The sequence below is a fragment of the Mesoplodon bidens genome, assembly GCF_964165515.1.
Source record: "Mesoplodon bidens genome assembly, contig: HAP1_SCAFFOLD_150, whole genome shotgun sequence".
Taxonomy (NCBI): Eukaryota; Metazoa; Chordata; class Mammalia; order Artiodactyla; family Ziphiidae; genus Mesoplodon; species Mesoplodon bidens.
Genome location: NW_027672498.1, coordinates 186,640 through 212,216, shown reverse-complemented (window position 1 = coordinate 212,216; position 25,577 = coordinate 186,640). Strand labels below are relative to the sequence as shown.

The window sequence follows — 25,577 nt, the reverse complement described above, 5'->3', positions numbered from 1 at the left end:
CAAAGAAGACCCAGAGGCTTCTTAGCGGAAGAGGTGCTGGAATGACACAGGTGCTTTCTCAACATCACTCCCACAAGGCTGATGAGAGCAGCGAGGATGGGGACCTGAGCCATCCTTGCCGCGAGCTGGGGCTCCTGGCAGAGCACCTGTGGGCCTGGGGAGGGTGGACCATGGGATTCTCCCCGGGCCCCCTCCTTGTGGGCGCTCCGTGAGTGGAGTGGCATCCATGTGGGGAGGGAAACAGCGTGGAGAGGGAGACCGAGTGCCTGAGAAGCTGTCCTGACGGCCAAGCCAGCCTGAGGCACCTCAGTCATAGGATGGAACTTTGAACTTACAGCTGAGCGTGGTGAGGTCTGTTGATTCCACGGGACCTACCACAGTGGATGCTCCTGTCATTAACCTGACATTTACCCGACAGATGCTTCCAGAGAGTCCCCCAGCTCTTTACTACCTGTGTGACGCTAACAGCAGAACCCGAGAAACATTTTACCAAGAGAGCAGATGCACTTTCCTTCTCCCGTAAGAGCCCTTGAGACCTCGGGGTGAGGCTACGATGCGACCCTCAACTCCCTCTCCCGGCAGCCGCCACTGTCATTCGGTTTCATGTCTGGCCTGAACGGTGAAGCCAGTTTAATCTGAGAATGGCTGGCTCTCGAGATCACCATAAAGAAGCCCAGGCATTGTTTTCCTTCCAGGTCTCACTCCCCTGCCGCAATCCCAGAGTGGAATAAACATCCACCAGCAGGTTGGCCCGAAGGAGTTAGGGAGAGGAGGAAGCACAAGCCCTGGGTTCAGTTTCCACCAGCATGGGTGGCTGAAACAATTCCCAGGAGCTCTCTCTGCCAAACACGGGGATTGGTGGGGAGCCACTGCGGGGAGGCAGGAGCCTAGATTCCTCTCTTGAAACCCAGTGAGCGGCTGGCCGGCACAGCTGCCACAGACTCGGGGCGGAGTGAGGGCAGAGATGGCATCTTCCCCAACTAGTGACCAAAACAAATCCTGCCTGTAACCTTTGTCACAGAAGCATCCCCGCTTTTGTGGAACAGGGATTAATCTAGTCTCACAAATATTTTTTTTTTCCTGGAAAATTTCAGCATATTATATACAGGCTCTTGCCAGTTAGGAACGGAAGCCTCAGTGAGGGCCCCTCGGATGTGCGTGCGCCCAGCAAGCTTGGGGTTGGGTGTGGGTGAACATGAACTTTCACACGAAGTCTGGATAACCTAAATGAGTTTCAAAATAAACAAACTGGACAGACAGACGTACATTTGGCAAAAAGACATGAGAAACAAATGGACAGACAGAAGGCAGGTAAAGAGTAGGAAGGCAGGAAGTGAAGTGTACCCTGGACCTCAGCCACTCTGGCCCAGGCCTGGCTGGGTCAACGCTAAGAGGGAAGGGACCGGAGAGCCCCTGGGAAGGCCGTGGGAGGCGTCTCTGGGGATTACGGCTTCCTCCACAAGCCTGCATGGGGCCAGAGGGGTGAGGACCTGGGTCTTTTGCAAGCTGATGGAGAGTGGCAACCACAGGAGTTTGTGTCCCTCCAGCACCTGTAACCACGTCGCCAAGAGAGTAAAGCACTGGACCCATGACGGGACGTGGCTGTCCTGAAGCTTAAGTATGTCCAGGGCATATTTAAGAGATTACAAACCACGCAACCTGAAGGCAGTCTCTGCTGTGAACCCAGGAGGGGCAATTTCGACCTAGTCCACCGGGCAAGATGTGGCTTTATAGCCATGGTTGGTGAAGCCCTTGGTGAGCACGGAGCAGAGAGACATCAGTGCGCAGAGTGTGACTGACAGGTGGGCTCCTCCTGAGAACTCATCCCGGATTCAGTTTAGTGTCATGAGAAGGAATAAGGGGCACGTTGATGGCCCTCATTGAATTTATAGTGTTAGGGCTCCAGGGAGAAGAGTCACCCTCGACCCCTGATCGTTCCTTTGGGATCCAAATCTAGGGAGCACAAGGCAACTGGTGGTCTCCCAGGGCTCACTGGGTCACAGAGCTAGTCTATAAAATGCAGGCTTTGAAATTCCTCTCTGATCCTTACTAACCACTCTCCTCTGAGGGGTTACAGGTTCCCTTTTCAAGGGCTCAGGCTCTCTTTCCAAGACCTTATGACAGAGGCCGTGTCTGCCTTAAACTGCCTGTTGATGGAAACAAGACCAGGCCCCCTGCCATGGGATCTGCAAGATCATGATGGAGGGGGCACGGTCAGGCCAAATCGGAAGGCTTTGGGGGTATTTTTGCGCCTTTCTCCATGCCCAAATAGATTCCTTTAGAGCAGAGTCGCTCTTTGCCCAAGGACTCTCCCGAGGCCGCCTCACTTCCTTTCAGCAACTGGCTCCCAGCACCTTAACAAAGCCCATGCCTTCTTGCAGGAACTGCAGGGCAGGAGATGGGTGTCCCAGGGTGAGAGAAGGGGTGTGAGCAGGGGAGCATCTCCCACCAAGTTCATGTTCAGCAGACTGCCACTCACCGGGTAAGCAGACCGCAGAGCACAGCTTATTGTCCAGTGCTTTCATGCTGGCAATGTCAAAGTCATTGTTATTGTCACACTCCATACCTAGAAATGCGAATGTCCTCTGGCCTGTAACGGAGTTAAGGCAGTTAGAGAGGACCTGGCTGTGTTTTTCTCTGCTTTGCTGTCCTTAAAATAAAAATCTTAAGGATGGAGACAAAAAACATCAAATCATATGTTAAAAAAAAGACAATAATTAAGTGGGGAGAGTGGACAATAAAGGAAACTGTGTGGGTACGTTTGTGTTCTAGCTCTGTTCTGCTCTGTTTCCTTAACTGGCCCCTTTCCAGCCTTCGTTCCTGGGAAATCAGGCGCTGGGGAGGTTGTGGGATTCGGACACACACCCGGGCCCAGAGCAGAGCTAAACCAGGCTGGAAGAGCTAGGAGAGCCACGGTGGAAGTGATCCAAGGCTCCGGCCTGTGTCTGTCGGTGCACGTGCGGTGTGTTTATGACAACAAGGCTCTGCGAAATGACTAATACATAAAATGGCAATTAAAGCTCTTTGGTCCCGTAATTTTGCACCTCAAATCAAAGAATCGCATCACTTGCAAAATTATGATTTATTTTCTTTGAGACTTAATTTGCTATTCTGAGTATGTTTTAAGGGGCTGACCAGAAACCTACAGTCGTGTAAGATGAGAAGGGGACAGTTTTAGATGTTATTTTTTCAAGCCCCCCACCCGGTTTTTTTTTCCTTGGTGAAAGGGAGAGGAAGAAACATACATCTACTGTGTACAGCATGTCAGGTGGAAACCACATATGGAATGTCAGGCGGAAACCACGTACTGCCCTGTGCCTTTTAGAAGCAAATATTCTACTGGGGACGACAATCACAATGGAGAACTCGGAGCCTTGCGCCCTGAAGACATCAACCGAGGGGAGGTAGGGCCCAACCCCGGCTTGGTTGGCGTGTGCCTGCGGCAGAGGCACAGCCTGGGCGACCACCCCTCCTCCGGCACTACTTGGCCAGGAGAGAGTGGCCATGTGCACATGCGCACCCCCTGCACACCACACCACCCACCAAGCAACTGCCATGGCCAAAGCAGAAGCGACTAGCATGACATCTGCATCCAGGCTGCGATCCAGGTTTGCTCTGGAGGATGCCCTTCTGTGGAGGCACCTCAGAGGACCAGACGGAAGAGACACCGGTTCCTGGGACGCCTGGTATTACAATCCCAGGTGGGATTCCCAGCTCGCCTCCCCTCCCCCCCGCCACTTCCTTGCTCTATATGTAGGTCGTTCCTTCGCTTCTCGGCTTACTAGAAACAAAATTCTTTCGACTGAAGATATGATTGTCCTTATTTACAAAACAGAAATAGAGTCACAGGTGTAGAAAACAAACTTATGGTTATGGCGGGGGGCAAGGGAGGGGAGGGATAAATTGGGAGATTGGGATTGACATATACACACTACTATATATAAAATAGATAACTAATAAGGACCTGCTGTAGAGCACAGGGGACTCTACTCAGTACCCTGTAATGGCCTATATGGGCAAAGAATCTAAAAAAGAGTGGATATATGTATATGTATAATTGATTCACGTGGCTGTACAGCAGAAACTAACACAACATTGTAAACCAACTCTTCCAATTAAAAAAAAAATATCTACTTGAGGCCTGAACGATGGTAAAGAGACTCGTTCCAATAGCCTACAAACACTAGTGCACGCTGAGCTGCTAACGTCTCTTCACCTCACCTTTGCTGTGCCGCCAGGGCTGTCATCCTTCTGCTACTGTAATATCAGCCGTTTTCTTCACTAAAGCAGGAAAACCTACTGCCTAACAGTCCGATCCCCCAAGGGGAGGAAGCTGTTCTCCTGCTGCAGATGAACTTTGGGGCTGCTAGAGCAGTTCTGTGAGACTCAGCTGAGAAGCTGAAGCAGGAAGGAAGGTGATGGTAGTTGCCCAAGAAGCTTCAGGATCTACTCAACGTAGATGGAGAACTCCATGTATCTTCTGCAGCCTTGGCTCAGAGGCCCAGAAAGAGCCAGGAAGGCTGCTGAGGTCCTTAGATACCCTGCTTGGTTTGATATTCCATCAAGAAGACGACCTTTCCCCAAAGCCACACCCTTGAGCAGTGCCACCAAGTCACACCAGTGCCCCTTTCTCTACCCTTCAGAGAATACCGGGGAAAGAAATATAATAAAAGGGAGCAAAAGACCAGGTCTTTTACCATCTTCTTGTGTGGGTGATCCGGCCTCTTCTTCTAGAACATCATTTCCCTAGGACAGAAGGAAGGCACTGTGAGTCCATAAAGCAGTGAAATGAGTCTACTGATTGTCAGAGACAGAACTAATCACCCTCATGGTATCCATACATTTCCTGTCCATGTGAGATGGCTGGGAGGCCCAGCAGAGGCAGATTTTGCTTGGCGAGGCAGGATCGGCCCATATGGACCAGGTCTGAGGCACGTTCCAGGGGTACCAGGTCTGAGGCACCTTACAGAGGGACCGTGGGACTGTCAGGAATAGCCTTGGTAATAGTTTAGCTCACACTGTTTCTCTCAGGTGGAAATAAAAGTTGTCAAATGAAAAAGCAAACCGTGAGATCATAAAACTTTCAGAAACCCTTTAGGATCCCCAATCCCATCCAGATACTCCTTTGAGAACATCTGGCTCAAGAGAAAGTTGTAGAGTCCCCACTGGGAGCTGGGCATTCCATATACTTCGGCCACACCTCCGTCAGAGCACTTCTCACGCTGAGTTATAACTCTGATTCCTCCATCAGTTGGAGCTCCGGGATGGGTGGGATGGTTGGATTGGGGGCGTGGGCAGGCAAAAGCCATGTCACTCGGTCTTTGTGTCCCCCAGTGCCAGGAAGATGTGAGATGCCTGTGCCAGGTAAATACTAAGTGAATTGGAGGACAAACACCCTCTCAAGGGTCTGGCCTGGAAGACTTCCCTCTGGAACTCACCCCACGCCTATTACACTGAGACCAGCGCCCTCTGCTAACCGGACAGTCCCTGTGCCTGCAGCCTGCCTCTAACAGATCCAAGTGCACAACCGTCGAAGGCTTCTTCCAGAACAGCCCCCATCCTATTTGCCTCCTCTGCCAGTGCCGGCAGTCCCTCTGACCGGGGAGGGGCACCAGCGTCCACCTTGCTCTTACCTCTGCATCCTGCTCTTCGGCGGTGGCGGCGAGGCCCGCAAAGTTGCCTTCTGGAGACGCCGCTGGCGTCACCTGCAAAGGAGCAACAAAAGTCAATGTGCAGATGCTACCGGCTCTCATACCCAGCTCGCCTGGCAGCAAACCAAACCAAGTCCTCAGGACAGAAGTGGTGCCACATGGAAGATCACATCTGAGGGAGTCTGTGATTCAACGACACGGTGCCCTGTGTTCCAGGGCTCCCCTTCCGAGCACTGGGGTGCTTTGCCGATCTCCCTGGCAGGCCCTGGACTGAGCTCCTTGGGACTCGAGTACAGAGCAGAGCAGAGCGGCGAGGGTGATCCTATGCTCCTCTCTTACGTCTCCTTCTTCAGATGGGGTCCTGCTGGCAGCCCGGGGGCAGGGGAGAGCCTCCCTGTCCTCTTCTGTGCCAGGGGCGATGTAGGAGCCGGACATGTATTAGACGGTGTTGGTGGTGATCTGGGAGGACACCATGGACATGACCGACTGGGCCAGACTCCTGCTGGCAGCGTCTTTTGAGACAGGAATTGGAGGAAGGACACGGAGGTCAGGCCCGGCTGCTGTGAGTGCACTGGGAACAGAGCTCTCTCACTGCACCCGGGCAGTGAGGACACCAGCGGCCTAGCCTTGCCCTCACCAAATAGGGTTTAGATGGAAGGTTTTCCAAGGTTTGGCTCCTTTATGTTTTAGAAATCCAAACTCAACCTCAGGGATGAGGGATTTGCTTTTCCCTGTCATAATGTTAAAGAAACACTTATGACAGCAGGACTGGGAGTGAGATACCTGCTTCTCCCCCAGCTCAGCCGCTAGACCGCCCTCTCATTGCAAGGGAGCGAGTCTCACTTCCTCTCAAGCTGGGGCCTATTTTGTCTGCCGCTTAGGTATTAAAGTGCTGCTCCCTAGTCCATCCGGGAGGAAATATTAGAAGCACTATGGACTCGGCTGACGGGGAAGGACCTGCAGTTGTTCCCACCCACCATCATGTACCTTCTGGGGAGGAAATTGTGGAGGAGAGAGGCGTCCCCGTGCAGGACGACTGGTCAATAGCTCCTTTCGGTGACAAGGTCAGGTTCTCACTTTCTGGGGTGATGCCACATTCCTGGGTGGGAAAGAAGTAAGCGCCAGTCAAACATGTTAGAGGGGAGGAGTCAGGGCAGGGCACCCGTGCGAGGAGGAGGAAAGGGGATCTGGGAAGGGCGGCAGGAGGCGACATGCAGAGGGAGGTCTGGTCTCTCCTCTCATCACTCCTGTGCACCCCGGACCCGGACTGGCTGTCTCCCGGGGGGAGGTGCCAGCACATCCTGCCCGAGGCCCAGCAGCTGCTGGAGCCACACAAAGACCGCAGCTCAGCTGACACTGGTCACCCAGTAGCTGTGACACGGGAACACCCCAGGTTTCCCCAGGATTACTAATAGCTCTCCTTTTTTTTTTTTGTGGTACGCGGACAAATAGCTCTTCTTCTGAAGGGAGAGAACACAGAACCAGCGGAGGCCCCGGTACCTGCTGGGCTTCTCCTCTTGGATGGAGGGTTAGTTCCAGCTTGATGGATCTAATACAAACACCGCCTGTCCCTCAGCCCACGCCCGGCACCCCCATCAGTCACCTGGGCTCGCAACCTCGGTGCTCCCCAGGGCAGATGCAAAAGCCTACTGATTCTCTTTCTACAGCCACAACGAAAAGTTCACATGCCACAACTAAGGAGCCAGTGAGCCATAACTAAGGAGCCTGCTGGCAGAAACTAAGACCCAGTGCAACCAAATAAATAAAGAAATATTAAACAAATAAAATAAAGAAATGAATCCAGACTCTACATTATATATAGGAACTTGCTTTTTTTTTTGGTAAACGATGTGGTCCTAGATATATTTGCTCCTCATTGGATACAGCTCTACTTTAGTTTTGGCTGAATACCAGTTCATAGTATAGATACACTATAATTTATTTAACAATTCCTGCCTGATGTGTGGAAAACCCACACACAGCTAGTGTCAAAAGTGAATCAGGAGGGACTTCCCTGGTGGCCCAGTGGTTAAGAATCTGCCTGCCAATGCAGGGGACCTGAGTTTGAAACCTGGTCTGGGAAGATCCCACATGCCGTGGAGCAACTAAGCCAGCATGCCACAACTACTGAGCCTGTGCTCTAGAGCCCGTAAGCCGCAACTACAGAGCCCGTGTGCCACAACTACTGAAGCCCGCATTCCTGGAGCCCGTGCTCTGCAAGAAGAGAAGCGACTGCAGTGAGAAGCCTGCGCACTGCAATGAAGAGTAGCCCCTGTTCACCACAACTAGAGAGAGCCGCATGCAGCAACAAAGATCCAATGCAGCCAAAAATAAATAAATAAATAAATAAATAAATAAATAAATAAATAATATGTGCATTGGGGGAAAAAAGTGAATCAGGATCTTCCCTGGTGGCACAGTGGTTAAAAACCGCCTGCCAGGTCTTCTCTGGTGGCGCAGTGGTTGGGAGTCCACCTGCCTATGCAGGGGACACGGGTTCCTGCCCCAGTCCGGGAAGATCCCACATACCGCAGAGTGGCTGGGCCCGTGAGCCATGGCCGCTGAGCCTGCACGTCCAGAGCCTGTGCTCCGCGACGGGAGAGGCCATAACAGTGAGAGGGCTGCGTACCGCAAAAAATAAATAAATAAATAAATAAATAAATAAAAATAAAATAAATAAAAAACTGCCTGCCAGCCCTCATGAATCGGATTAATGCCCTTATAATAAGAGAGTCGAGAGAAATAATGTCTCTTCACCATGTGAGATACAGCAAGAAGGCATCTATCTGCAAACCGGGAGAAGTGCTCTCACCAAGAAATGAGGCTGCCATCACCTTGATCTTGGACTTCCAGCTTTCAGACTGTGAGAAACAAATTTCTGTTGTTTAAGCCACCCAGTCTATCGTATTTTTCCTATAACAACCCAAACTAGGACAATACAGAATGGAAAATGAAGAATTGCTGGGGTTTAATTAAAAGAGGATAAGCTCCAGTTCCTAAATGAATAGAGGCGTTGGCTTTGATAGGACAAATGCTTTCTAATCTAAGTGCTTTTTTTTCCAGAATAAATACACTAATTGCTTCTAAAAAAAAAAAAAAAACTGCCTGCCAATGTAGGGGACACAGGTTTGAGTCCGGTTCTGGGAAGATCCCACATGCCATGAAGCAACTAAGCCAGTGCACCACAACTACTGTGCTCGCATGCCTCAATTACTGAGGCCTGCACACCTAGAGCCATGCTCCACAACAAGAGAAGCCACTGCAAGGAGAAGTCTGTGCACCACAATGAAGAGTAACCCCTGCTCACCACAACTAAAGAAAGCCGGCGCATAGCTAACGAAGACCCAACGCAGCCAAAAATAAAATAAATAAAAATTAATTAATTAATTAATTAATTTTAAAAATGTGAATCAGCATTGTAGTAGAATACTGAGAGAAGAGGAAACACACAGGAGTATGTTTTTCCTTTACATGGACACTCAGAGAAGTGAAATAGCTGGGCCACAGCTGAAAATTTACTAAATATTGCCAAACTGAATGCCCAAAACTAAAACAGTTGTACTACAGTTATAAAGGAAGGAAGAAGGAAAGAAGATAGCAGACAAAAGGCAAAAAATCCAATCTAATACACACACACACACACACACACACTCGGTAAAGAGGCCCATTCCTTCCATGGACTTTACATTGTGCTATGGACTCATGTCCCCCTCCCCCATTCATACCTTGAAGCTCAACTTCCAATGTGACTATATTTGGAGAATGGGCTTTTGAGAGGTAATTAGGGTTAGATAAGGTCATAAGGGTGGGCCCCTCCAGATGGAATTAGTGGCTTTATAAGAACAGAGAGAGAGATATCAGTCTCTCTCTCTTTTTTTTCTTTTTGGCCACACCGTGAGGCTTGCAGGATCTCAGTTCCCCAACCAGGGACTGAACCCGGGCCACGGTAGTGAAAGCCGGGAATCCTAACCACTAGGCCACCAGGGAACTCCCAGTCTCTTTCTGTCATGTGAGGACACAGTAAGAAGGCAGTCATTGCAAGCCAGGAAGAGGGCCTTCACCAGCAACCCAGTCTGCCGGCACCTTGATCTTGGAGTTCTCAGCCTCCAGAACTGTGAGAAGTGAGTATGTGTTGTTTAAGTCACCCAGCCTGTGGTATTTTGTTACGGCAGCCTGGGCAGATGAATACAGGCTCCAAGGCAGTAGATACTGGGGTACTTGTGACCAACCGGTCTGGTTACACTGGGGCCTGGGCACAAACCAACCTGCAGACAAAACCCGTGCAGAGGATCCCATTTAAGTGGCAGCTGCCCCCAGGGACTGCTCCTCCGTGTCCTCTGCCTTAACTTCTCCCCTTCCCTCAACTCACACTGCCCACAACTTTTGAATCTGCACCATCCTTATTTTTTAATGCTGCTATCCTAGTTCAGGTAGTTTTCATTCTTAACTAAAACTACGACCTCTTAACTGGTCTCCTTAATCTCCTCCCTTTCTGATTCACTCTACACTGTGAGTTGATTTAAAGAGCTAACTTTCTAAAATGGAAATCAAATCACAATAGTTGTCATAATTTGAATTCTGAAAATATTCCAGCAAGATGGATTTTTTTTTAACTTTTTTTTTAATATTTAATTTTTTGGCTGCACTGTGTGGCTTGTGGGATCTTAGTTCCCTGACCAGGGATTGAACCCAGGCCTGCAGCAGTGGGAGCATGGAGTCCTAACCACTGGAGCACCGGGAAATTCCGAAGATGGTTTTTTGTTTTTTTTCCGGTATATGGGCCTCTCACTGTTGTGGCCTCTCCCGTTGTGGAGCACAGGCTCTGGACGCGCAGGCTCAGCGGCCATGGCTCACGGGCCTACCGATCTGCGGCATGTGGGATCTTCCTGGACCGGGGCATGAACCCGTGTCCCCTGCATCGGCAGGCAGACTCTCAACCACTGCGCCACCAGGGAAGCCCTAATTGGGAGTTGTTATTGCCAGATCTCTAATCAATCTTCGCTTCTTTTGGTATTTTTTTAAAACTTGAGGTCACAGTAAAATAAATTAGATATCCTTCCTATAAGTGGAAAATACTAATCTTCACCTATTTACTTTTGGAACAATGGAGTTATATCCTTGATTATTGTAGAAAATGGAATTGTACTTAAAAATAACTTCATACAAAATTAAAATATGGGAAAAAAAATTAAAAAGAAATAAAAAGAAAAGGAAATAAAAAGAAAAATTAAAATATGGAAAAACTGGTTATGGAAATCCTATTACGTTTTCATATATTTGAAAAATCTTCATCTACATGGCATTTCAATAACATACTTTAAGCTTAAGGTCACAAAAATAAAAGGAAAGTAACAAAATTGTATTTAAGCACCTCTAACTGTTCAAGTCAATTCTAATGCTACAGTGCTGCTTTTGTTATTCATGTTTTTTACTTATTTAAAAAAATTATACGGACTTCCCTGGTGGCGCAATGGTTAAGAATCCACCTGCCAATGCAGGGGACACGTGTTCGAGCTCTTCACCAGGAAGATCCCGCTTGCCACGGAGCAACTAAGCCCGTGCGCCACAACTACTGAGCCCACGTGCCACAACGACTGAAGCCTATGTGCCTAGAGTCCGTGCTCCGCACCAAGAGAAGCCACCTCAATGAGAAGTTCACGCACCGCAACGAAGAGTAGCTCCCGCTTGCTGCAACTAGAGAAAGCCCGCGCCCAGCAGCGAAGACACAACACAGCAAAAAATAAATTAAATAAATAAACAAAATTTAAAAATTATTTAAGTAATACATGTCTTTGACAAAAAAAAATACAAAGAGGTACGTAATTTAAAAAGTCATAATCTGGGCTTCCCTGGTGGCGCAGTGGTTGAGAGTCTGCCTGCCAATGTAGGGGACACGGGTTCGTGCCCAGGTCTGGGAAAATCCCACATGCCACGGAGCGTCTGGGCCCGTGAGCCATGGCCGCTGAGCCTGCGCATCTGGAGCCTGTGCTCCGCAACGGGAGAGGCCACAACAGTGAGAGGCCCGCGTACCATGAGAAAAAAAAAAGTGATAATCCAACACTATGAATGGTAACTGCATTATTAACAATCAGTTTGCAGCCTTCCAAATTTTCCTATACATATATAAACACATTCAGGTTTTCTGTTTTGCTTTATTTTGATATTTAACCTAATTGGGATATTACTCATATTGATCTGCATGTTGTTTTTTTTCCTAATGTACTGTACTCATCTTTCCATGTCTGTACTTACGGATTGATCTCATTGACTCGTTGTTTTTTTTTTGGCCCGCTGCGAGCAGCTTGCGGGATCTTAGTTCCCCAAACAGGGGCTGAACCCGGGCCTCAGCAGTGAAAGCGCCACAGTTCTAACCACTGGACCGCCAGGGAATTCCCAAACTCATTGTTCTTAATGACTACATAATAACCACCTCTTGGGCTTCCCTGATGGCGCAGTGGGTGAACGTCCGCCTGCCGATGCAGGGGGCACGGGTTCGTGCCCCGGTTCGGGAAGATCCCACATGCTGCAGAGCGGCTGGGCCAATGAGTCATGGCAGCTGAGCCTGCGCGTCCGGAGCCTGTGTTCCGCCACGGGAGAGGCCCCAACAGTGAGAGGCCGGCATACCGCAAACAAAAAAAAAAAGAAAGAAAGAAAGAAAGAATTTTCAAATATGTAGATATTTTCTTAGTTTTTTTCTTGTTTTCTATCTTAATTGCATCACTGTCTGAGAATGTACTCTGTATGATTTAGAGCAGTTGAATTTGTTGAGACTTGTTATATGGCCCAGCATTTTCATAAACATTCCATGTAGACTGGAGAAGAATTTGTGATCTGCAGTTGTGGGTGCAGTATTCTCTATATATCTATTAGGTAAGGTCTGCTTATCCAGTTGTTCAGATCTCTTTCTTACTAGCTCTCCATCTGCTCATTTTAAGAGTTACTGATATATGCATCTTTCACTATATTTGTAGATTTGTCTCTACCTTCTTGCAATTCTGTCCATGGTTTTGCTTTCTATATTTTGAGGCTATGTGTATTAGGCACACACAAATTCAGAACTGTTATGTCTTCTTGGTGAATGAAGCATTCCATCATTATGAATCATCCCTCTTTACTTCCAGTCATGCTTTTTTGCCATAATGCCTACCTTCTTTTGGTAGTTTTTGCATAGTTTGTCTTGTTAAATTTTTGTTCTTCTTTCAAAAATTGTGGTACAATGCACAATTTACTGTCTTAACCATTAAAATTTTTTAAAATTGTGGTAAAAACTCTGTTAACATGAAGTTTACCATTTTAGTCATTTTAAAGTGTACAGTAAAGTACATTTACATTGTTCTGCAATTAATCTCCAGAGGTCTTTTCATCTTACCACACTGAAGACGCTATATGTGTATCCAGTTAACAATTCCCCATCCTTCCTTCCTACCCCCTGCTTGGCAATCACCCTTCCTACTCTCGAAGAATTTGTCTACTCTAGATGCCCTCATACAAATACAATCAGTTATTTGTTTCTTGCTGCTGGTTTATTCCACATAGCACAATGTTGTCAAGGTTCATCCATGTTGTAGCATGTGTAGCATTTCCTCCCTTTTGAAGGCTGAGTAATATTCCATGGTGTGTATATACCACAATAAAAAAAACCTATTCATCTGTTGATGGACGCTTGGGTTCCTCCCACCTTTTTGTGATTGTGAATAATGCTGCTATGAACATGAGTGTTTAATATCTGTTTGAGTCCTTGCTTTCAATTCTTTTGGTTATATACCCAGAAGTGGAAGTGCTGGGTTATATGGTCATTGTTTAATTTTTTGAGAAACTGCCATAATGTTTTCCATAGTGGTCGCACCATTTTACATTCCTACCCACAATGGACAAGTATTTTAATTTCACTACATCTTTGCCAACACTTGTTATTTTCTGTTTTTTGTTTTGGTTTTGATAACAGTTGTCTAAATGTGTGCGAGGTGATACTTACTCTGGACTTAAGTTGCTGTCAAAAGCAAAGGACCTTAGGGCACAAGGACCCCAAATCTTAGAATCACCTCCCTGTTCTGTCTACCCCTGATAGTTTTCACTCTTATTAACCTACCAGATGTTTCCAAGCAGATGTTTTGAGGAATACATTGTCTATTTTGTTTTAGTAGTCCTTAGTTGGGGGGGTTAGTCTGAATTATCTGGACCACCATCACTTCTTTTCTGTATTTCAAGAAGAAATGAAGTGGGCCTTAAAGGTAGAAGGAGAGTAGGAGTCCATGGATTTAATATTTCTTTATTTTTTAACCCACGTTATTATTTCCCACGTCTATATTTTAAGTAACCTGGAGTAGATATCCTGGCTGAGTACTCGCAGTAGCTCACATTAACAGGCAGTGAATTTTTTTTTTAGATTAAGTGGGAATAAAAAGAGAAGAAAATCCATGGGAGAAAAAGGAGTGGAAGAAGAAAGGGAGAGAGAAGGAGGACCTAGAGGGATAGAGATGGAGAAGGCAGAAAAGCGGGAAAAAGAAAAGAGAAAGATGAAGCGGGGAGAACAGAATTAAAGGAAGCTCCATTTAGTTTGACCATGACCTGTAGCCAGCGCTTCTGTAGAAATCTAGAGTTACTACCTGTTTAACAAGCAAACAAACAAAAAATTCCTTTCACATTGTCCTTTCCTTGCCAACCATTCACTTATTTTCATGACTGGTCGTGGAAAAAGGAAACTAATTCATTCACTCAACAAATATTTATTAGGTACCCACTATATGCCAAGCTCTGTTCTGGGCACTGAGGAGAAACAAATGAACAAAACCTACACAAGCCCTTGCCCTCACTGAACTTCTGTGCTAGTGGGCCAGTGTACCCAAGGTACAGTGATTGAGGTGCTAAATGCTGTAACAAACAGATCACAACTTCTCAGCAGGTTAACATAATAAAGGTCTGTTGTCTGCTCAGCTGAGAGTCCTTGCATGTATTTTTGGTCATGCAGATCTGCCCTGCTCATTCAGAGTCACACTTCTGCTTCACGTCTATTGGCAAGAGCTAGTCACATGGCCCCAAAGGCAAGGGCATGGCTGGGAAATGTAGTTCCCAGTAACAAACACAAGTCTTTGGTGATCAGCAAACTGATTCTTCACATGGAAAGATACAGACAAGAAACTGAATAACAAATTATTTATTACTTTCGGAGGTGATAAATGCTATGGGAAAAATGCAGGGAAGAAATAGAGTGTCTGGGAGGGGGGGGAGTATTGAAAATTTAAATAGACTGGTGAGAGACGGACTCACTGGGCTGAGCAAAGCTTGAAGGAAGCAGAGGCGTGAGCCATGTGAATATAGGGGAGACGGTGTGACTGGAAGAGGAAACACTCAAAAAGGAGCCCATTATGGCTGAAACAGAGCCAGCGGAGAGAGGCAGGAGATGAGCTCAAACAAATCAGAGGCAAATCGTGTGGGACTCTAGATTTATCCTCTGAATGAGACGAGAAGAATCAGATGGGTGTGAGCAGAGGAGAGCTAGGATTTGATCTGCACATTATCGAGACCAGTGTGGTGGCTACGTTGGGAATACACTGAATGGGGGCAAAGGGAAGAAGATAAAAGTGCATGGGGCCAGAGTGGCAACAATGGAGATGATGAGAGATGTAGATTGCTAGATACAATTTGAAGGCAAAACAGGATTTGTAGATGGATTGAAGATGGAGTTTGAGAGAAAGACAGGAGTGACTGTGGCCTGAGCAATTAAGACATGGAGCTAGGGAAGACCATGGTGGAGCACGTTTGTGGGGGGAACTCAAGAACTCACCTCTAGACATGTTGAGCTTGCGACGTCCATGAGAGTTTCATGTGGAGACGCTAAGAAGCTGCTGGACTAGGGTCTGAAGCTCAGGAGAAAGCCCTGGTCTTGAGCTACAGGTTTAGCGTCCTTTCTCAGGGTAAAGACGCTACTCAAAGCCTTGAGAGCGAAAGAGAAGGGCAGGCAGTGTAGTTGAAAAAGAGAGACCCAAGGACTGAGCCTTAGGTCTGGACAGAATAAGATGTGGCCATTGCTAGGGATGGGGAGAAAAAAAGTGAGGGAAGGAAGCGGGTGTGAGTGGGGAATTATTTGGGGCTGTGGTTCATCAGATCAGAATCAGAATGGAGCACCATTAATGGTGACCAAGGGGTCTGTTTCCCCCCAACTCCACTCCAACCTGCCTGCCTCTAGCTGTGTACAATCCCAGTGGTCTGATGATGGGCAGGGCCGTCAGCTGCTCATTCCATGCTTCTGCACTCTTTCACCACCACCCCTCGCTCTCATAAAGGTTTGGTCATTCATTCAACAAATCTTTGCTGAATGCCTATATATGTGCCTGAGTGAACAAGCTAGACAAGGCCTGTGCCCTTCTGGAGCTTATACTCCATAAGGGGGCTGGGGCAGATAATAAACAATCAACAAATAGACAAACAAGAACATTCCTAATCCAGGGTAAAAGAATAGAAAATGCCCTGCTTTGGTGAAGGGGATCATGAAAATTCTCTTCCACGAGGGGACATCCGAGCTGAGACCTGAGCGCTAAAAGGATGATGGCCATCAGATCTGGGGGTCAAGGATCTGGCTGGAGGGAGGCTTGCAGTGCTGCAGGGGAATGTTGAAGGCCAGTGTGCTGATCATGGTGAGGCACCCCCTCACATGGGACCTTGTAGGCTATGGTTAGGAATTTGGTTTTATTCTAAGTGTGACGAGGACACCTCCCGTGGGTTTAAGCAGAGGACTCACGTGACAACATTTCACAGACCTCACTGGGTTGGTCAGATGGAGAGCAGACAGTAGGGGGCAGAGTGGAGGCAGCGAAAGGAGTTAGGAGGGTTTTCGAGCTGAGGCCACAGGTGGCATCTTGCACTAGGATGGGCCAGGATGCACGTTGTCTTGAACGAACGGGTGGGTCAGGCAGTCATACATATATCAAGCTCTTCTCTGGGTCCAGGCCTATGCAAGGCCAAGAAAAGCACCACCTAAAGAAACATGAGCGAGGTACAGTCCTTGCCCTCAGCTTACTGAATGCTGAATTACAGGAAACTCAGACCACACATATTAAGGTGCCGGGTAAACACAAAGCAACCAGTAAGTCAGTGCATAGGAGAGGCTGACTAGGTGCAGAAGGGGGACTGGAAACAGTAACTGGCTACCGCGTAAAGGGGAGACTTTGGAGCCTTCTCCAGACGGGCGGGGCGGCTCATTTTCCAGCGGGCAGCGGCAGAGGGTCGCGAGCAGCGCTGCCTCCCCGCCCCCAGCCCACGGCCCCGCGTGGCGGCGGGGCCTGGATTGTCCAAGAACTTGGCTCCGGGCTCCAGTTTCCCAACTCACTCGGAGCTCAGAGAAGCGGTGACAAAGGCGAGGGCCCTCCCGACACGCCGCGTTCTCAGCCGGCCTGCAGTGACTCACCACTTCGCTCCCTCCCTCACCGCTGACCCCGGGCCAATCCCTTAAGGAGTCTACACCCCACTCTTCTCACTTGGCCGGGACAATTGCCTGGTGGAGTTTTTAGCTCCCCGGGGGCAGGGCTTCTGTCAGCAACCGTCCAGGTTCTTCGAGAGAGGCTTCTCCTAGGGGCTGGTGGAGCGTAAAACCTTTGGGTGGACCTGAAGGCCCCAGGCCCTCCCCGTGCACCGAAGGAGGGCTTTAATGCCTGTGCAGTCTTCTAATTTCAGAGCCTTTCAACAGCATTTTATACCGAATACAATTTCGCAAGTCTTGGTGTCCTGGAGGAATTTTCCCTTGGACACCTCTTGGTCAAAATGTGCTTGGGGAAAACAAAAAAGCAACCAGAGTAGGCCCCCAAAGTCTGCAAAGCAGAGACCAGTGGCAATGGGAGGTGAGAGTGCGGCGGACTGACCAACGGGCCCCGGGGCAAGGGGACCACCGCGCGAGGGCGCGGGCCGAAGCTCTACTCGCCCGCGCAACCGAAAACGGGCGGCGAGTATCGCGAGAGCGCTCAGCTCCCCTGCAGCGAGCCCTCGGGCAGGAGCAGAGGCCCAGGCGGCGGGCGTGGGCTGCGGGGACGCTCGCCTGGTTCTCCGGCTGGCATCTCGGCTCCCCTACTTCCAGCGCGCCCCGTCGCAGCCAGGCGACCTGAGCGTCCCCCAACCAGCCTTGGGCCGGAGTGCTGCCCGCAGTCCTGCGCTCGCCTGGCCGCCGGCGCTCGCCGCCCGGCTGGGACCCGGCAGGTGGACTGCGGCGGGCGCACCCTCCTTCCGGTCCCGGCCCCTCCCTCGAGCCCTGGCGCGCCTCTGCTCCCCGGCCAGAGCTCGCCATCTGTGCCCCCGAGTTACCTGCCTCGGGAAGTCCCACTTCGCAAGCAGCCGGGACTGTAAAAGGGTGGATTCGGCAGAGCCCCAAACCACATTTCTAGGGGAGGGGTGGGGTCCCCATCTAGAGGGTCGCAGATCGCATTACCGGCCGAGGGGAGGAGACAGCGGAAGGGAGAGTCAACAGAGGTAAAAGTTTCTTTTCGCTTACTACTCCCCCTCCCCCTCCCTTACGCGCTGCGATGCCGGTAGGCTCGGGGACACAGTGTCCGCCCCGGAACGGTTTGGCAGGACAGAGGTATCTTTCCATACGCGGATGCTGCAGTCAGAGCGCCGCTTGGCCTGCAGGGCTGCCGGGCTCGGGGGCCCCGAGGGCGACCCCCGTCTGCCCGGGGGCGGGAAGCAGAAGCCCGCCTCCGGGCACCGAAGATCTAGAGCAATAACAGACGCATAAATAAACCAATGAGCGGCTCTTTGCTGCCAGCAGCAGGGAAACCTCGGGCTGATTAAGTGCAGACGCGGGGTGTCTGCCAGGACAGGAGGGCGGCGGGTTAGAGGGAACCGGCGTGGAGGCGAAGGGTGGGGGGAAGGGAGGCCGGGGCAGGAGCGACGGGAAAGACCCAAAGCCACGTTTTTAAACATGGCGGGGGGGCGGTTTTAAAGGCAACCAGTACGGGGGAGGGGGGGACCGGTCTGCGGGCCTCTGGACCTTTTTTAATACATATTACTTTTAATACATATTACCATGTGAAGTGTTAGTATTCACTTCAAAGTGAAGTTGGTGGTTGGCCACCGAACAGGTTGTCACACGAAGCATTCTAAAATGGGAAATGCCATAGTACTGAAGTTTGTGGTGAAGCGAGGGTCTGTGTCTTTGAACACATAGCTTTTTTAGTCTGTCCTTTTGGCTGGGAAGCTGGGACACTATTTTTAGGTAAGGCGGGAGTTTTGGGGAGTCAGTAAGTGCCTCTCTATCAGCTGGTGTGCTTGATTTTTGCAGTTGTTAGCAAGAAGTTTCATTTCTAATACCATAAGTATTCAATCTACATTGTTTTAAAGTCTGTATACATTTATGGACAGTCCAGTGTTTTACTGGAGCAGGGAGTGATGCCAAAATAACAGGGGAAATCATTTCTACTTGCAAAGGACCTTGTGTAGTTTAAAAATATAGAGCATATTCATGAAAGGCTAAGAATATTGCAGAGGGACCTACAACTAAGTAGACCAGATCTTACACATGCACTTTTGTCCTCTGTTTAAGAAGTAGGCATGGTATTGATATTAAATGCAAATTAGTCTATAATTATCTGTCAGACTCTATTTAAGATTCTAAATACAGGCCCAGCACAAGAAGTAAGGTCCTTTGCCTGTTGTTTTAAATGCTTAACAGTTTTAAATGCATAGTAGATTTGGGGCCAAGTTTATCAACTTGTCGATAAACAAGAGATGGGGAGGAGCTACTTAAAAATTATAAACGAAGTGTTATGGCTGTTTATTTCCATCAACTTAGGTAAGTATACGTGCCAATATAATTTGATTTCTAAATAATAGTTTGAGTTGTTTTCTAGGAGAGAAGTATGATATGTGTGGAGCGTGTGGCCGCAGCAGCTTGTAGTCCATTCAGATTGCTGGCTGGAGTCAGGGTGACGTCGGTGGCCCTGGCTCGGAGCCGCGCAAAACGTAGTGGTCCGTCACTTCACCGGTGGCTGGGATTATGCTTCTGAGCCTTCTTGAATTCAATAAGGTTAATATTCCTCTTTCAAGAATAAATAGTAGACATAACATGAAGATTTTTAATTTATATGTCTATATATGTGTGTGTGCATATATATTTATATATGCATCTATCTTTATTTTAAAAGCTACCAATTGTCTAAAGCAAATTGAACGTTTTTCAGCATACTACTAGAGAGTCATACCAACTTGTTTACCGGTGTAAATTGTACTGGGCCAGTTTGTCCAAGGGCAGGAAGTTGTGTGGTAAAGCCAGAATTTGTGTGTTCAACTTGTTTTGACCCCCAGAAACCCTGATTCATCATTAGGTTCTTCAAAGAATGCAGGCACATTTTTTTGAGTAAACCATTGTGACGTGTGAATGTTTGTGATTTTTGTTATTTCTGTGCCATATTTTAGGTGTTCTCAGAACATCTGAATTTGCCTTTTTACTTTCTTCTGTCGATATTCTCCTGGTGGTGAAAATATTCCTGTGAGGCGAGCTTCCTTTCAGTAGGCAATATGTGTAACTAATATAGTTTAAAAACTTATTTATTCTTATGTAAAACTGATGCATGCTATGGTAAACAAATCCAAGCAGTGCTAAGTGTATATAGGAAAAAAGATAAAAAGCCTCTGCTCTCCTTCCTCCATCGTTAGCCATGTCCCCCTAATCTGACCGTAGAAAGCAGTTGGTGTTACTTGGTGTTTGGAAGACCTCTCTTGACTCGGTGCGCGGGCAGTAGTGAAAGCAGAGGGAGAAGTCATGGAAGGCATGGCCACGGAACCCGTTTAGATGTTAGGCAGGTATTCCACCCTTATTTCCTGTGATGTTAATTAATATTGATAATCTTAAACTTCCATTAGTTTAAGATAACTGTAATTGAATTGTTAGTGAACCACTCAAACAGTTAATGGCATTGTCAGGTTGGTAAAGTTTTGATTTGTTGATCTTGTAAGGAAATAACTATTTGGAAATTGAATTCACGTAATCTTAGGGCTGGGAGTAATGTTGGTAATTATCATTTGTGGAATTTTATGATGAGATGCACAGTATACTTACTCTAGGCTTTTTATAACTCATTATGTTTCCTTTAGTTTTCAGAACAACTCCAAGATAGCTGTTATTTCTGCTTTGCAGAGGAAATTTAGGTTAAATGTGAATTAACGAATATAATGTCTCAAGACCAGTAAGTAGTGGTGCTGGCGTTGTGCCTTGGAAAGGGTGTTCTCTTTCCACTGCAGTATGCTCTGCTGCTTCTATCTAGTCTGTCTTATTTTCCAGATGAGGAAATTGAGGCCTGGAGAAGTCAAGTGACTTTCCCAAGGTCATACAGCTGATTAGTAGTAACATTAAGCCAAACTTTTATCTCTGGACCCTTATCTCAGGACTCTTGGTCCTGGCTGGTTATGCTACATTTTACTGAAGTACTGTGGACCAAAGGACCATATGCTGTGACCACTGGATACAAATGCTTCAGAACTGATACATCAGCAGTGGTGTTTTCTAGTATGTATTAAAAGGTTCCTTCTCTCTCTTTCAGAAATTATAAAGAGCTCTGATGGGCTCTTTGGGTGATACCCAGTGCAGTGAACTGCAGGTGAGTAAGGTCTGGGAGAGCCTTCTTTACAAAGCAAGGACTTGGTAATGCCTGAGGAAAAGACAAAATGGACTTAATCTAGAGGAGGGTGTCTGGTCAGCAAGATGAGGTGGGACAAGGTGGAGGAAGTAGGGCCCTGGTGCAGCAGCGGTGACCTGACTGAATTGGCTACTTCTGGGGCCGACTGGATGATGGTGAACCTACTCCAAACAGACTGCCTGATGCTTTGTCAGTTTGTTTGAAGAGAAGGGAGGGTAGGTTAATCTTCCACTTCTGTTTTGAATGAGTAACTGCACAGGGGTTCAACCTATCTGCATATGATTGGATCTTCAGAGGTCCTTCAGTTTTTGTGTCAACATTCTTGAGTGTTGATCGCCCAGTGCTCTGATGAACAGGTTAAGTGTCAAATTGTCTGTTTTTCCTGTTATCTACTATGTGTGCATTGTCATGAATGACTATATATCTGCATTTCTGAGGATCTGGATACCAGGAACATATCAATGGAAACAGAAGGTTAAACTTTTTTCCTAATGGTTGTATTAGTCCTTCAAATTATTTGTTTATTGCTGAAATGCCCTAAGAATGACACTTTAGTCTTGAGTATTTATTCTTTCACAGTAATTAATCTTCTTGGTCCATTATAGTATCTTGACCATTCAGTATTAAACTAAGAAAATGGTAATACTACAGAAAAACAATTAGAAGACTGTTCTAATATTGTCCTTGTGGGGCATCAGTGCTAAAATTATTTTTGGATGTATTTTTAATGCTAGTCCCAGAGACTTTAATGAGACAATGCTATATACTTTTAGGGTTTATAATTAAACTTAGGCTTGGCTACTTATTGATTGCTAAAGTAAAACATTGTTGTAGGCGTTCTTTGTTTCTTGAGTTAGGGTAGTTTGCACGATTCATCCCCCACAGGTTCATGGGGATGATCAGAAGGCTAGCTGAGCTGGTTTCTTGGTCCTTGGAAAGCTGGGGTCTGGGTTGTCATAGGTCATTGTGATAAGAAGTACATGAGCGTTCTCAGTTAAGGCCAAAGTGAGCAATAAAAGAGAGGTGTGGACCTCTTCCTGAGACTATATCGAGTTTGCATCCTGGGACCCCTAAGTTTGCTCAGTATGGTAGAACTTTCTCTCTTAAATTATAAAATAATTTAAGAATTGTTATTAAGTAAATTGTTAAATATTTGGGTTACTACCCCTAAAACAGTAGATTTTATTTTTGGCATTATGTTAAAAATATATATAGAGAGATATATATCTCTCTATATCTATATATATATATATACATACACACACACATAGATTATTGTACTCCTTTTTAATTATAATGTATATAATTTGAATTTTTCCTACTTATTAGATTATGAAACATTTCCATGTTATAGTTGTCACAATTTTAATTGACATGATTACACTTTGAGAGGCTGCAAAATATTTCACCAAGTCATGCCGTCAATAATTTACTTAACTCTTTTTATGTTAGTTATTTATGTTGCTGGCTCGTTTTCAGTTAATACTTTAATGTACATTATTGTAGATATTATTGTACTTTTCTTCTGGCTAATTATATCTCTAGGATAAATTTTTGAATGCATTATTGTGTTAAATGGTATGAATGTTTTTATGGCTTTTGATATATATATCGCCATACTGTTTTTCAAGAATGTTATACCAGTTTGTACTACTAAGAGATATACAGATGTACCTGTTTCGCCATAACTGGATATAAATACATTGTTTCCTTAAAAGTTTTTGCTTATTTAATAGTGTAAAGTGGCATTTGTACTTCTTTGTTCTATAATGTTGAATTTTTCTCTTTGAGTCTCTTCATGGTGAATTGTTTGTTCATATCCTTTGCTATTTTAATCAGTAAACTATCGATGTGGGCTTTGGATGGTAAGGCAAGTATAACCAGCTAATAAACAGGTGATTATTAAAAAGATGATCAGAACCTGTTCGGAGAGAGTGTTCAGAGAGAGTCTAGTCTGGATGGTAAGTTTTCTTGAGAACATAGTGGTTGAAGGGGAACGGGTGAGTTATTCCAAGGTTCAGCTCAGCACATGTTTAGTGCGCATCCATTGTGTACCACGTGTTGCGTCCTCTTAGTGCTTCTCAAGTCATCGTGGCGTATACTTGGCTGAAGGAGGAGGCTGCTTGAGGCTGCTTGAGGCTTGACTTGTGGGACTTTGGCTGCTGAAGTCTCTTTGTGGAGGGCTGAGGGGATGACTGACTAGAACCTCTTTAGCTCATTCATGGCATACCACAGTGCCACGGCACAGTCTTTGAGAAGCTCTGTTCTGAAGGATACAAAGACGAATAAAGCATCATTTCCTCTGACAAGGAGCGAATCATCTAGTAGAGAGAGTAGGGGCACCAAAACAAGAAAGGACTAATAGGAATTTGAAGGGTGCTGTAAGAGGGGTTCAGACAAGGTGCTTAGGGGTTCAGTGGAGGGAGTGATACTGCCCCCTTGGGGATGTAAGGGAACACTTCAACTGAGGAGGTGGCATTTAAATTGCACCACTGTGAAATTGAGGCGCCAGGGCAAGAAGAGGGCATTCTGGAGGGAAGGGTAGCTTGAGCAAAGGCTGAGGGGTGCTGTTGGAAATGAGGTGGATGTCCGGAAACTGAGTATCCAAATTACCCGGACCCTGGGTTACATGAAAGAACATAGTGGACAGTGAGGCTGTTGAGAGGTCATGACTGGGTTTTGGAGAATGCATATGATGGATTGTGAGTGAGGAGAAACTAGAGACAGGGTTTTCAGTCGAGTTCATGGCACTACTCCAGGTGAGGGATGATGAGTGCCTGAGTTAGTGTGCTTGGGAATGAAAGGAGGTGGTGGAGTCAAGAGGTACTTTGGAGGTTGAACAGAGAGATGTGGTGACTAATTAGGTAGGAGGGGAAGGAACAGTCAGTTCTGTGTCTTAAGTCAGAGATGATGCTGAGGTGTTTGTGGTTGGATGGCTGGCAGAATGGGACAGCAGGAATACAGAAGTCAGGAGGAAGAGCAGGTCTTAGGGGTTTAGAATAGAGAAAAGATGATTTTGGTTTTGTGTGTTGAGTTTAAGGAACTAGTAGAAAGGTGAAATCAGCATCTTAACCCTGGAAGGAACAGATGAGGAAGTTCAGGGCCCAGAGGAGCTAGAGGGACCAGTGAGGTCTCACAGTTAGATAAAGCAGAGTGAAGACTGAAGCTTCCTGATTCCCAGTGCAGCACTCTCTTCAGTGCCTCAGACTGAGAAACTTCTCTGCTGTGGTGTTTTCCTCGCACCCAGGTGTGCTCAATAGGAAGCTGGAAGTGGCAGAGCTTATGTTGGGAGTGAAGAGTTTATTTTTTAATTACATTTTTTTATTATGGAAAATTTCAGATGTATAGAAGTGGAAAGGGTATAATCAATCCCACTGTACCCATTGTTCAACTTTAATAGTTAGTAATGTTGTTTCATCTGTTTCCTCCCTCTCCATCAATTCTATTGAAGCAAATCGGATAAAGTGTTTTGGTGAACTTGAACTCTGGGTATCTGTAGTTAAGGAGAATTGAACAGTTCAGTGGGGTATGTTCTGAGCTTTCTGGGTGGGGGTCTAGAGTGAACAGAAGTAGCATTAATTGCCAGAATTCCTGGGCAAGTCACTTACGTCTTCTGAGCCTTCGTTTGTCTGTGAGACGGAGGTAATAATGGCAGCGTCACAGAATCACCTGAGATAAGGTGTAGAAAACCCTCTGTGAACTGTGAGCCTGAAGTGTTATGCAGATTTTAGTTGTTGGTAATAACAGAAAGGTAGTGCTATTCCTCCGGGCTTCTGTGTTGCTGGCATTCAATACATTTTTATTATTCAACAAAGAATTATGTGAGGTACCTGAGGCTTCAACAGGGAACAAAACAGACAAAATCTCAGCTCTCCTGGAACTCATGTTCTAGGTCTGGAGTATAATAGGAAGCTAATACCTTAATAGTGATTAGTGTGGGTCAGACACTGTTCTAAGTGCTTTCATATTTTACCCTATTTAATTCTTGCAGTAATGCCTTGAAGTGTAGCCCTGTTATTATTCCCATTTTGCAGATTTGGAAATCAAAGCAGATTTTTAAGCAGATTGCCTCAGGTCACACTGCCAGGATTCAGATTCAGGCAGAGCTGGCTTCAAGCCTGTACTCTTACCCCTGTGCCATTAAAACGCTTTAGCTCATTCATGGCGTACTAGTGTTTGGTACAAATAAAAAAGGTAGGCCCTGATTGAAATTATTCCTAAACAAGTAAGTGTTCTCTTCTTGAGGGAGAAAAAAAGACAAAACCAAATGAAAAAAATGGCAGTACACAGTTCTCTGTGGATGGGG

The 25,577-nt window shown here is 46.7% G+C and overlaps 1 protein-coding gene across 1 annotated transcript in view; it reads right to left on the bottom strand.

Annotated features, from left to right (window-relative positions):
* The window catches only part of LOC308610107 (E3 ubiquitin ligase RNF157-like), a gene marked incomplete at both ends in the record, with an annotated part of 314,581 nt that overhangs the window by 145,850 nt on the left and 143,154 nt on the right, over positions 1–25,577 (bottom strand). The window contains 2 exon segments of the mRNA XM_081259359.1: positions 6,096–6,163; positions 6,639–6,750. Coding sequence (XP_081115485.1) covers positions 6,096–6,163; positions 6,639–6,750 — 180 coding nt within the window.